At 60.5% G+C, this 11,579-nt stretch overlaps 5 protein-coding genes across 5 annotated transcripts, besides 8 other annotated features; 4 read left to right on the top strand and 1 right to left on the bottom strand.

The window, feature by feature from the left end:
• Positions 1 to 26: 26 nt before the first annotated feature.
• Positions 27 to 50: a microsatellite.
• Positions 51 to 236: 186 nt separating this feature from the next.
• On the top strand, positions 237 to 581 carry Tco025E_07522 (uncharacterized protein; the record flags this gene model as incomplete). Its single annotated transcript, XM_029374387.1, has 1 exon — positions 237 to 581. The coding sequence occupies one exon, from the start codon at positions 237 to 239 to the stop codon at positions 579 to 581; it is 345 nt and encodes a 114-aa protein (XP_029225500.1).
• A 232-nt stretch (positions 582 to 813) lies between these two features.
• Positions 814 to 860: a sequence feature (GA-rich).
• An 11-nt stretch (positions 861 to 871) lies between these two features.
• Positions 872 to 903: a sequence feature (A-rich).
• An 84-nt stretch (positions 904 to 987) lies between these two features.
• Tco025E_07521 (putative protein kinase) lies at positions 988 to 7,677 on the top strand (the record flags this gene model as incomplete). The annotated part of the gene is made up of 1 exon (XM_029374386.1): positions 988 to 7,677. The coding sequence occupies one exon, from the start codon at positions 988 to 990 to the stop codon at positions 7,675 to 7,677; it is 6,690 nt and encodes a 2,229-aa protein (XP_029225499.1).
• An 82-nt stretch (positions 7,678 to 7,759) lies between these two features.
• Positions 7,760 to 7,801: a sequence feature (A-rich).
• Positions 7,802 to 7,959: 158 nt separating this feature from the next.
• Positions 7,960 to 7,993: a microsatellite.
• Positions 7,994 to 8,008: 15 nt separating this feature from the next.
• Tco025E_07520 (uncharacterized protein) lies at positions 8,009 to 8,659 on the bottom strand (the record flags this gene model as incomplete). The annotated part of the gene is made up of 1 exon (XM_029374385.1): positions 8,009 to 8,659. One exon carries the CDS (start codon positions 8,657 to 8,659, stop codon positions 8,009 to 8,011), a length of 651 nt encoding a protein of 216 aa, XP_029225498.1.
• A 126-nt stretch (positions 8,660 to 8,785) lies between these two features.
• Positions 8,786 to 9,538, top strand: Tco025E_07519 (uncharacterized protein; the record flags this gene model as incomplete). The annotated part of the gene is made up of 1 exon (XM_029374384.1): positions 8,786 to 9,538. The coding sequence occupies one exon, from the start codon at positions 8,786 to 8,788 to the stop codon at positions 9,536 to 9,538; it is 753 nt and encodes a 250-aa protein (XP_029225497.1).
• Positions 9,539 to 9,565: 27 nt separating this feature from the next.
• Positions 9,566 to 9,607: a microsatellite.
• A 122-nt stretch (positions 9,608 to 9,729) lies between these two features.
• Positions 9,730 to 9,773: a microsatellite.
• An 80-nt stretch (positions 9,774 to 9,853) lies between these two features.
• On the top strand, positions 9,854 to 11,407 carry Tco025E_07518 (uncharacterized protein; the record flags this gene model as incomplete). Its single annotated transcript, XM_029374383.1, has 1 exon — positions 9,854 to 11,407. One exon carries the CDS (start codon positions 9,854 to 9,856, stop codon positions 11,405 to 11,407), a length of 1,554 nt encoding a protein of 517 aa, XP_029225496.1.
• A 78-nt stretch (positions 11,408 to 11,485) lies between these two features.
• Positions 11,486 to 11,513: a microsatellite.
• Between the last annotated feature and the right edge of the window lie 66 nt (positions 11,514 to 11,579).

The following is an 11,579-nucleotide window of genomic DNA, read 5'->3' as shown; positions in this document are numbered from 1 at the left end:
AGTTAGTTTTATTCTATTTGCCTCGCTTTTTGTTTTTGTTTTTGTTTTTTCCTTTCGGTTAAGCACCACCGTTCAAATTTCCTTCCAAATTCTTTTATATATGTAGAAGAAAACTAGAAAGTTATTTGTATGAATGCTGACCAGTCTTATTATTATTATTGTTGCTTTTTTTTGTTTACTGCCTTTTTTTTGTACATTACTTTTCTCTTGGTACTATTGATTCTTAGCGGCAGGGGATGCACCAGAAAAGTGGTGGAGAAAAGCTCTCGCCAGAGGAGCTGCAGCTCCGCGTGAAGCAAGGTCTACAAAAAAGGAAGAAGTGTGCACTGTGTCTTCAGGTATTTTATGTGAATGAGCTACCCGGGGCAATCACCCATAAGTCTATTCTTGAGCTACGCCAAAGGTGGGGCCTTGATGTGCGCCGAGGCGATCGAATGCCCCCGCCATCTCAGCTGTACAAGAGGGAGGAATTGTGCGTGTTCTGTATGCAGTTCTTTGACTCAAGTGGGGCCTTGCAGGCGCAGCAACAACTATTAGCTTCCACACGTGGTGGATTGCCGGCCCGCTTGGCTTTGCGTTAGCTGAAATGGGAATGATTGTCCCTCCACACGGACGTTTCTGCAAGGCCTCAGGAACAATCAACGGAAAAAAAAACAGCCACAACGAAAAATAAAATTTGCATGCGGTTGAATGTATATGTGCCTCCTCATGCATGCAGGCAAACAACACCACGTTGGGGGGGGGCATGCCTGCTACGGTTATTATTCAATAGTACATGTATCTGTAAATCCAGCTGAGATACTAATCAAGGCTTCTCTGTGTGTGTGTGTCTCTCTCTCTCTCTCTGTGTGTGGGTGGGTCTTGGCCGTAGTTTTTTGCTGTTTTTTTTTCTTTTTATTTATTCTGATTTCTCTGGTGGAGGACAATAGTACAACTGTCTCCAGTGGCTTTGCAAGGGGCCCTAGTGGCCTAGCTGTCTTATTCACGATGTCCCAGCAGCAGCAGCAGCAACAACTGCACTCCATCGTGTTGCCACGTGCGGCCTGGATGTGGAAACCGCGGTCAAAGAAAGTCATTGAGCACAACCTGGGAGAAGTGGTGGCGTCCTCCTTGGGTGTACGGCTACTGGGAGCGCATGGATGGAAACGACGCTACGTGTTCGTTGAAGGCAACACAATCTGCTACGGCAAGGGCGTCGGACGGCGAGAGAAGGTAATTCCGTTGGAGATTGTAAAGGCCGCGAACTACGCCACGCGCGACGTCCTGCTGGCCGCCAAGGCACCCAGTGCAAAGTCTCAGTTTGGGTGGTTCATGTACATTAACGGTAAAGAGTTGCTGTTTTGTTGCGAGAACCACAGCTCGCGCGAGGAATGGGTGACGTTCATCCTCGCCATGCTTAGGTTCATGAGCGGGCTGACGACGCCAGTGCCGCTTGCGGCAAGGAGTGAGAACGGCGAAACCGTCGCATCTTTGATAGCCAGGTGCATTGAGGAGCGGCGGAGCGGTGCTGCCGAGGGTGGCCAAACCCTTCCTCTGGGTCTCGCACAGCCGGCGTTTTCTCTGGAGCCCACAGGCCACACGGAGGGCTCTGCACAACTCCTTGGAGGGGAAGCGGTGCGGCGTGAACCCTCACCGCTCCCGGAAACCCAGGAGGAGGAGGCGACCGACACGCCAGGGAACGCTCCCTACGCTGCAGCCGCCGAAGACATTGCCGAGGACGCCGTGAGTGATGAGGATGGGCACGCCGGTAGCAGCGCAGACGCGCCTCCCACGACGAATGCGTTGCAGGGTGAGAAGTTGGCGGGCCTGCACGCCCTTGCCCTTTTACCACAAGCCCACCAGCGCCACTCCCACATTGAGTACAAGTTGGAGTCCTTCACGGAGCAGTTTAAGTCTGGGGATAGCGTACAAAACGTTGTCTTTTCACGATGCGTGGAAAAGATTGGGAAGCGCGACACGGCACAGGAGCGAGACCTCGTTCTGACACCAAACTACTTGTACTTGTTCGCCCAAAACAAACTAACCGGTGGGGTGTCTGCCCGGTGCGTTGACACCAGCCAGATTGCGGGTGTCATTGAGAGCACCGCCGAGATGAATCTTCTGGCCGTCGTTATCCCCTGCTTTCATGATATTCTCATTCGGTTTCACAGTCAAAATTCACGCGTGGGTGGAACGGAGTCGAAGGTCAAAATTCAGCTCATTGCACACCTGTACAAAATTCATTTGGACCATCAAACCGGACGACGTTTCCTGTTCCGCGAGGTGGAGAACGTGCGGGCCGTCATACGGCGCAGTGTGGAGGAGCCCCATCTGCCGCTAATGTCGCACCCGGAGGACCGCATGCAGGTGGGGACAAACAAGGCACTCTTCCCCTTATTTCGGCTCCACGCGGAGTCTGTTGTGTTTTGGTCCTCCATGGTCACGCAGGTGAAGGAGGACCACCGGTTGCAGCTCCGCGCGCTTGCGATCACTGATGGAGCTGTTTATCTCCTGAGTGAGACACTAGGCAGGGTCACGCGCCGGATTCCGTTGCCAGACCTACAATACGTGAAGTTTGACAGGGATTCCCAGACGATACTGCTTCACTGCACGGAGGTGGACGCCCTTTTTACGGTTCAGTCTAGTCTGGAGTTTAGCCGCCTCATCGCGCTGCTGCCAGAAGTGGTGATGCAGTGCTGCTGCGTGAAAGTCTCCGCCACAGCGTCAAAGCAGTTGTACGCCCACGCCCGATTTGCGGAGCCGGGGAAGCTGAAGGAGGCAATAGGTGGTTTATCGTCGCTTGGTAGCGTTAGGCGGCACCTGCATCTTCCCTCGCGGGTCTTGTCCTCCATGCACCCGGCGCGTTTCAAGACGTACTTTGGCAAACATCAAAGTGACGCTGCGGAGGCACACGGGGTGCATGCTCCGGAGGACGTGGGCGGTGGTTGGCTCAGCAAGAGGCCCGGCAGCCGTGCCTACTTGGCACAGTACCGCTTCGTTGAGGAACTCGTTGTGGACTTTGAGGAGGAGGCAGGCATGCTTACAGGCATTCCATCTACCGCGTCGGACGCCTTGGCGCTCAATGGAGCCTTCGCAACAGACTTTGACTTTGGGTCGATTCAGTATTCTTTGGTTTGCACTGAACTGGATGTGAAGTCGCTTCCCACCGGCGTCATCTTGAGCTCTGGGGTGTTGAGCAAGCATGCCACCCGGCGGGTGGTTTGCGTTTGCACGCGAGGCATTTTGCTGCTGCACCAGCAAGATGAGGTGGGAAAGCTGCGCCGAACTTTTAAGGGCCTTCTGCGGGGGCACAAAGGCGCAGTTGGCGCGGCCGCAATGCCAACCGACAGTTTCCGCACACACGATCCTAGGGTTGTGGTGTTCCTCTCCTGGCCCGACGTTGTCGGCCTTGTCCGGTGCTATCCGGGGCAGGGGACGCTGATTGGCGTGATGACCGGCTCGGGCCACTCCTGCGACTACCTGCTTGACGTGGGGAGCGACCGCGGTGTGGACGCATTCTTCCGCTGCTCTGTGCGGGGCTACGTCGAACGGCACCGCCGCTCCCCACACGCGTACGAGATGCTTCCACTTTTCATGGCTCCGCACGTGGAGAATGTGCGTAATGCGTTGAAAACCACTGTCTTTGACCCGAGGCCCACCATTGCGCTTCGCCGCCTGCGTAAGCATTACGCCAGCGATGAGCTGTACCTCGCAGTCGTGCCTGACATTGCCGAGGCCTGCCGTCGCTTTGGGGACAACACGATTTACTTCTCTGGTGTGGCGTGGCGCTACCGGGCCGCTGCGCCCAAGAAGCAGCGCAGGAAGGACAAGACGACGGAGCCGGAGACGCGCGAGGTAAGCGCCGCCGCGCTGGCAACGCACAAGCCGTGCATCATTGTCATTACAAACTGTGCCGTTTACTGGTGCGCGGATGGTGGTCTCGGGATCCTGCGGCGCGTCGAGCTGCTCGCGCTGGGGGAGGTCTACCTGAGCCCCGCAGAGCCGGACGCCCTGCTGATCACAGTTCCAAAAGAGTACGACATGTGCTTTTGCCTCGACGGTCGCGGAAAAGAGTTCCTCGCACGGCTGCAGGAAGCGTACGCGGCATGGACGGAGTACCACCGTCACCTTCCCCGCGAACCAAGGGGTGGCCGGCACAGCCTCCCCGATGGCGAGCTACCAACAAGGACCGTGCCAAGCCTTGCCTCTCTGGGGCAATTAGAAAAGCCGCCGCACTGTGCTGGGTTACAGGCAAAGCGCAGTTCAGGGGAAACGAGGGAAGAGGTGGAGCTCCTGCACCGGCGTTACCTCGCAGCTGCCATTTCCAAGTACGAGGCTGTGTTGGAGGCAGCCTCCAAGCGCCAACTCTCATGGGCGAGGTCGTACAAGAGCCTCAGTGCCGCAGGGGCAACGCTGGAGTTTGCACACAGGCGGGCCTATGCCTTTTCGCTTCGAAGTAGCACGCACCCAGAGATGGAGCGAGCACAACTGCGGCTTCATGAGTTTTGCTGCATAAATGATATCCTGGAGCGCATGCAGCAGGCGGCGGCCACGGAAGACTTGGCCGCGTATGAGGCGGCGGCTGAAGAGGCAAAGCAATACGGGCCTCTCCTTGCCTTTCTAGAAGAAACCCACGAGGTTCATGAAACTCTGGCAAAACGAACTGTTGCTCTTGACAAAATTACTGCATGCGTCAATAGTGACACGCGTCTGTCATTGCAGGAGACGGAGGGCAAACTTCAGGCCTTGTTTGTGGCCGCGATGGAGAGCGGGGTCCAGCCCGAGGTGCTGGAGGGGCTGCGCCGTCGCGTGGACCTGCGCAGCCAGCAGGGGGCGTTCCTGGCGCAGCTGCAGGCGCATAGTATGGCCGTTGCCACCGGGGCTGAAAAAACCCCGTCGGAGAAGGTGCTGCTGCTGCTTGCTGAGGCGGCGCGCCAGCTTGAGGTCCCCGTCTCGGCTGTAGAAACGGCTTTTCCGCGGGACTCGCATGCGGTGGCTCGCGGCGAGGGCAAAACGCAGCGGCAGGCGCTACTGCTGCGACAGGAGCAACACAACACGCGAAGGCTGGTTGCAGCGACGTGTGACGCCATTGAAGTCGCGGTGTCCTTGGGCAGTGTCTCTCTGCTGCAAGACGTCCTGCGGTTTGCCGAGCGGTCCCCCCGCGAGGAGGTGAAGGAGCGGGTGCAGTGGGGGTGGGAGCAGCTCAGCCTACGTCGCGAGCACCGGGCAACCCATCGCATGCCACCGCGTCTCATGGAGCAGCTCGTGGCTCGCCGGCAGTCCAGCGAGTGGGGCGCTGCGGCGGTCCACAAGCTGCGCGACGCGTGTGAAAAGGCGCTACAAGAGCTTCCAGCGGAGGCCCCATTTATGCTGCGCGATCGTCGGTTGATGCAGTCGCAAGTGCGCCTCCTCGAGGAGGAAGAGCACCGTCTCATTTTGCGGGACTCCCTACAGACGCAGGCGGAACAGGACTGGGACCGATGCAGGGAGGAGCTGCAGAAGAAGGAGGAGGACGAGCGACATGCCACACAAGAGCGGGGACGTCGGCAGGCGGAGGCGATTGGTCGGCGGCGTATGGAGTACCTGTTGATATGGCAGGGCCGCACCAGCAAGCTGTGTGTTTCGCTACGCGAGAGTATTCGCTTGGGTAACACGGCGGAGGTGCGGCGGTGCGTACGCCAGTGCATCTTTTTTCAGCAGGAGATCCAGAACGGGCTTTTAAACTACAGCAGCTGCCTGACTTCTGGACGCGCTGCGCAGCCGATGCCTGAGAAAATACTGAGCGACCTCAAGACGGCCGCCACGCGTGGTCAGGCGTTTCTGGCCGGCCATGAAGGGGAGGCGGAACGCTACGCCTCCCTCGCCACGAGGAATAACGACGCGGAGGCCGCTGCGGTGGAGGATGTGGGCGGGGAGGAGTCGGAAGGGGGAGGGGCGGCGGCGGCGGTTCCACCGGAGCTGCTGGCATTGATCGAAGCGCACAGGCCGAAGGAGCTGGTGGCGTACGTGCGCGCGCACGCGTCTGAGCTGACGGCGGAGGCCGTTGTCCAGGCACAGGTGCTGTGGTCAGCCTCTCGCGAGCGGCGCCAGTGGGTTGCTAAGCTGCACCGCGCCATCCACACCGCCTTCGCGCTGAATAATCGAGAGCTGCTGCAGACGCACATCGACGCGGCAAAGGCGTCTGGATACATGGACGACGTGGTGGAGGGCGCCATGGAAGTTGTCTTGGCAATGAGGGCCCGGCAAGACGCCACGCCAAGCAGCAGCGGTGGAGGTAGCAGGAGTCCATCTCCGGCATTGGCGTTGGATGCGGCACAGGAGGACCAGGCGCCTCGCACGTTCACGCTTTCTCACGTCTATGACGCGCGCTCTAGCGACGCGGCGGAGCGCCTAATCGGCCAGCTGCACGCCGCAACGCTGGAGGTGCTGCAGCCTACCGACCCGGGCCCTCTCTCGCCGAGTGCCCCGGTGCAAGAGCGGCGGCAGAAGCGCATGATGGATGTCGTTCAGCTGTGGCATGATGTCTTTCATCACCGCCTAAGGCCGTCTGGGGGCGTGTTCAGGCGAAGGGAGCGTGACTGCTTTGACTTTCTGCACTTTGTCAGCCAACGCAACGTCGCAGGGGACTATTTGGCCCCCTACACTAACCGTCTCCTGAGCGACTTTGAGCGTGTCAAGAAGTACAACGCCACCCAAGGGCGGAGCAGCAGCTTCCTGCTTATTGCCTACATGTTCCAGCGGAAGCTGTTGGAGCGGATTGTCTACGAGATTGCCCAGCTTGGGGCAAAGGTGCGGGGTGAGGTTCTTTGCGGGGATGCGTTGCTAAACCAAAGCCTTGATGATTTGCTGGCGCTGGCCCACGTGGGGGAGCAGGCGGAGTGGCCGGCGATGGTGAGCGAGGCCCCTGATGAGGCCGCCGTGGACACAACCGCGTCGCTTACGCTCATGTCGATTGTAGAGGAAATGGCCGCGGAGGAGCCCACGCACGGCGTTGCAGTGGAGAAGCAGCAGCAGCAGCAGGGGACATGCGACGTGCCCCGAGCGGCGGCGTTGCGGAAGTGCGCAGAGTTGCTGCGGTCTGCGACGCGTGTGTTGTCGAATTATTTTGCGGGGAGGCTTGCGGCGCTGGGCGTCTGCCCCTCCGTCGAGGACGTCCGTGCGATATTCGACGAGGGGGTACACAAAGAAATCGGTCTGATTGCCCAGGAGCATCTGCTTCCAGCCATGACGGCCCTGATTCACGCGGGTTTCCGCCCCACCTACCACCTTGTGCGGACCCGCCGTGTGTGGGATGCCGTGTTGGAGTTTGGGGCTAGTCTGCAGCGGGGCTCGAGGGACCTGAGCGGCGTCGCGGTGTCCGGCGTTCTCCAGCTTGTGGAGGCCGTCACCGATGTCACGGGTCGACAGCGCACGAAGCTTCAGCGGCTTAGTGAAGATGAGCTGGCAAGCCTGCGGCTACGCATGTTTTTAATCGAGTGCCTCAATCGCAACGTGCTTGCCGCCTTCCTGCAGATCTTCTTTCAAGGCGAGGAGGGCATGACCCGCTGGGCGAGCCGAGACGGGGTGTGGAAGTTCTACGAACGAGATCGCTGCGTGTGCCACCCGCCGGAGGACGCGGGAACGAGGGAGCTGATGGAAGTCATCACACGGCTGTCAGAGCTCCCGTTTGTTTTGGTTGTCGACAGAGAGCTGTGGTGACCCACGCGGGCACGCGTGAGTGCGGGGCGCGAGTGTCTCACTGCAGTGGCAGTGTTGTGCTGACAGTATCGTATTTTTGCTCTTTATTCGTTTATTATTTTAATTAATTGATTTATTTTTATTTTTCTCTACGCGACACCAGCAGAAGTCTGGTGGCGTGTGTACTTCCTCAATAGGAGATGAAAAAGGGGGCCCGGTAAGGCGTTGGCGCCACGTCGCCCCGCGTCCCCCTCTGCCTTTTTTGCCGGTCTCATTGTTTTATTTTATGCTGTGCGGAGGGTTTTTTATTTTATTTTGTTTTATTTTATTTTTTTTTTGTCTTTTTCTTTCTTCACGCTCTTTCCTTCCCCTTCTCTCCCTCTCTCTCCCTCTCTCTTTCCCTCTTTGCATCGGGGCAGTGTGATGGGTGTGGCCGGCGGGAGTCGTAGCTGAGGTGCGTAGGCGGTGCCATGTCCTCCGTGTTCGCTCTGCTCGAGGAGGACAGGGGCGCAGCGTCGGGGGTGTGGGGTGAGCCGCGGGGGCCGCAGCATCGGCGACGGCGACGCCTGTGCCGATTCACGAGCCCGGCAAGAGCGTTGGCCTCAACGACAGCCGCCCCGTGCGCGTGCGTGGAGCCAGTCTGAGCACCTCCAGCCCTCTCGCCTCTATTCTGCACCGGCTGCTGCGTGAGGCGGAGGGCGTCGCGACAGGTGAGCTTCTGGGTGTGGCGCGTGCAGTAGAGAAGTTGTACCTGCAGGAGCAGCGGGCCGCAGGTGTGCGTGCCGGGGGGGAGGTCTACGACGGGGCGGAGACAGCGGAGGACGGCGTGCTTGGGCGGTTGATCGCAGAACAGTTGATTTTGTTGAGGCGTAAAAAGCGAGCGGCGAGCGCCATTGCGGGTGGCGGCGCACACCGCGACAGCCGTCGTGCGCCGTCTTTGCGGCCGCCTTCGCAACACACGCCGCGTCGGCCCAAATTCGCCACTTGCGAGGAGGTGCCGCATTTGCGGCTCGAGGAGGAGTGGGAGGAGGCACCCCCCTGCTGCACGGCCGTTGTCCCCGCGGCACTCACCGCAGTGCCTGTGTTGCCCCGCATTCCTGCTTTCCGTGCGCCGTGTCCTGTCGTTGTGATGACGACGCCCACGTTTTCCCCAGAGCGCCAGCGGCGTCGCGTCTTCGCGACGATTGAGAGAGACATATTTCGCGGCGCCGGTGTGTTGACCTGCATGGCGCCGGTGTCGTATCGCTACGGGGACTGCGGGGGTGGAGGCACCGCCGCGGTTGCGGATGACTCTCATGACTCTGCGCGTAGTCGTGGCGCCGGCTTTTCGCTTGCACGGCAGCCATTCCGTTGGTTTCTTGCGAGGGCGACAGGCCTGGAGCTTCTCCCGCGCAATGCGCCCCTGGCGCTCTCGCGCTCCCCCGCGTCCCCGCTCGTGTGTGGCAGTCTCCTGCAGGCGTTGACGCGGGAGGGCGCGGGTGGCGCGTTTCTCCCGCTGGACTCGCTCCTCGCCCTCGGCGTGGCCTCCTCCTGCGTGCTCTCGTCGCGCCCGCCCGTCACGATCGGCCTCGACGTCGACCTGAACCCGGATCACGACCTGGACCACGTGCGGGCGGTGGAGGCGACGCTCCTGCAACGTCACTGGGCCCTTCGCCGCGCCGCGGCGAGTCCCGCGTCGGGGAACTTCGCATGCCTTGAGGAGGAGGTGCCGTACGTGGTTGGGGTGGAGGTGTACTTCGGCGAGGGCCCGGAGGACGACGACGACGACGCCGAGACGTGGGTGGCGGTCCTACGCGACTTTGTGCTCCCGCGCGGAAGTCGCACGCGACAAACCGCAGAAGAGCTGCGCAGTCTTCTGGACGCGCCGTATCGGCGTTTGTGAGGCGGTGCCAGTGAATGCATGCCCCTCTTTGTTTTTGTTTTTGTTTCTCTCTCTGTGTGTGTGTGTGTGCTTCTTACCGCCCTGCTGGGGTGTTGCCTGCGCTGTTCACCTTCCCCCCACGTCTGACCTTCTGCGGCGGCTTCTTTTGCGTCCGATGCCGAGTGTACTTCGCGCGGCGTGTCAAGCGGGGGCCACCCACCCACCCACCCACTCACCCACACACAGACACACGCACTCGGGGGGAATACCTCCTCCGAGCGGGTAGCGCGGGCAGGAGCGAGAAGTCCAGCCGAGGCGCGGAGGCGGGCTCTTCCAATGCTGCGGGGGACGCGTGGCCGATGCAGCAAGCGGACCCCCGGCTACGTCTTCTGGCGGCAGAGCACCCTCGTCGAGTTGGAGAAGACGAAGCGCAACTACCTGCTGACGGAGCGGCCGGTGCCAGTTGCTGATATCGCCCGTCGCATGGTGCGGGTGAAGTCGCGCTACCTCGACACCAACGACTTCCACGAGCAGAACCTCCTGCGGGGCGAGTACAAGTACTTTTCCGGGAAACTCTGCGATCTTCGCCACGCGCGCCTGGAGGACATGGTTGCCTACGTCGAGTGCGGCTCCTTCTTCGGCTTCTGGGACACCGCCCAGATGGATCGCGTGATGGAGGAGCTGCTGCTGAAGCTCACCGAACTCGGGCCTGTCGAGCTCGTGCACCTCTTCACCGCACTTCCCCCGCTGCGAAAGCAAAGCACCGCGTTGTACAAGTACGTCGCCCGTGCGCTCGTCGACGTCGTGCCGGAGCTCGCGCTGGAGGAATGCATCCGAGTCGCCGCCGCGTGTGATGCGGGGGTGCCGGATGAACTCGTGTACAACCTGATGCAGGCCATTGAGCCGGAGGTTGCACGTGGTGGCCTCACTGCGGCCCGTGCGGTGGAGCTCATGGACACATTCGGCACCTGCACCCCGTCGGCTCAGCGGCAGTTTGACCTGCTATTTGATGCTTTGAAGCAGGCGGCGGTGGCGGGAATGGCGGAGCTGAGTGCGATGGACGTCGCGGTGATGTGCACAGCCCTGAAGCTGCGGGACGCGCTGGATACCGTCACCGAGGCGAACGCTGTACGTGCGTTTCTTTCCCGCCTGGAGGAAACCTGCGCCCGATCCACGTCCATGATGTTTACGGCCGTGACTGCCACGCCTGGCTTTTCGCAGGCCATGGAGGAGCGCGTGGTGTTCCTCGCGACCGACTTCACGCCGGGCGAGCTGCTCAGTGTCTTCACCGTCTACATGGACAATTACACCGCGGTGTATCTCGTTTCCCACGGGGCCGCAGGGGTTGCGGCGGCCGCCTGTAAGGCGTCTGGGTCAAAAAACCACCTGGAGGAGCTTCACTTTGCGCAGCAGCGTCAGACGACGTTGGTGCGCGTCCTACGGGAGCTCATGGATCAGATGCGGCTCCTGATGGAATCCGCCACCGCGTACTTTTTGCCCACAGTACAACTGCAGTACCTGGAGGTGTTCAGCAGGGCCGTCGAGGACATGGAAGGTCACGTGGCGCACTTGACGGATGCCGTTCCGCCGCTGGGACGGTGCTTGGAACTTCTTTCATCGCGGGTTATCGCTTCGCTGCGGCGGTACACCTACATGGATCTGGTGGCGCTGCTGCAACTCTGCGCCCCGCTGGGCAGGTTGGTGGCGGACGCCGCCATTAGTGCGGCGGTGCAGGAACTCATTCAGCGTGAGGTGGGGGCGTCGAGGGAGGAGGCCGCGGAGCTGTGCGTGGTGCTGCAGCAACTGCCAGGCTTGCGGGCGGAGCATCAGCGGCGCATTGAGAACTTTCTGCTGCCCAAACTTCGTGGGCGTAGTGCTCAAGCCGGCTGAGCGGAATCGTGGTGCTGCGGCCACGGCTGCTGCCTCCTTGCTGCCGCCGCGTCGTGGACCCTCCCGTCTTCCGGCGCCCACTCACTCACTCACTCACTCACTGCACGCCACAGCCATTGCCCTTCTTTCATAGCTCCAGCTGCCCGTGGCCGTTGCCGTTGGCTTCTTCGAC

The sequence above is a fragment of the Trypanosoma conorhini genome, assembly GCF_003719485.1.
Source record: "Trypanosoma conorhini strain 025E chromosome Unknown Tco_14.4_contig_00588, whole genome shotgun sequence".
NCBI lineage: Eukaryota > Euglenozoa > Kinetoplastea > Trypanosomatida > Trypanosomatidae > Trypanosoma > Trypanosoma conorhini.
This window is presented reverse-complemented; position numbering and strand designations above follow the sequence as displayed.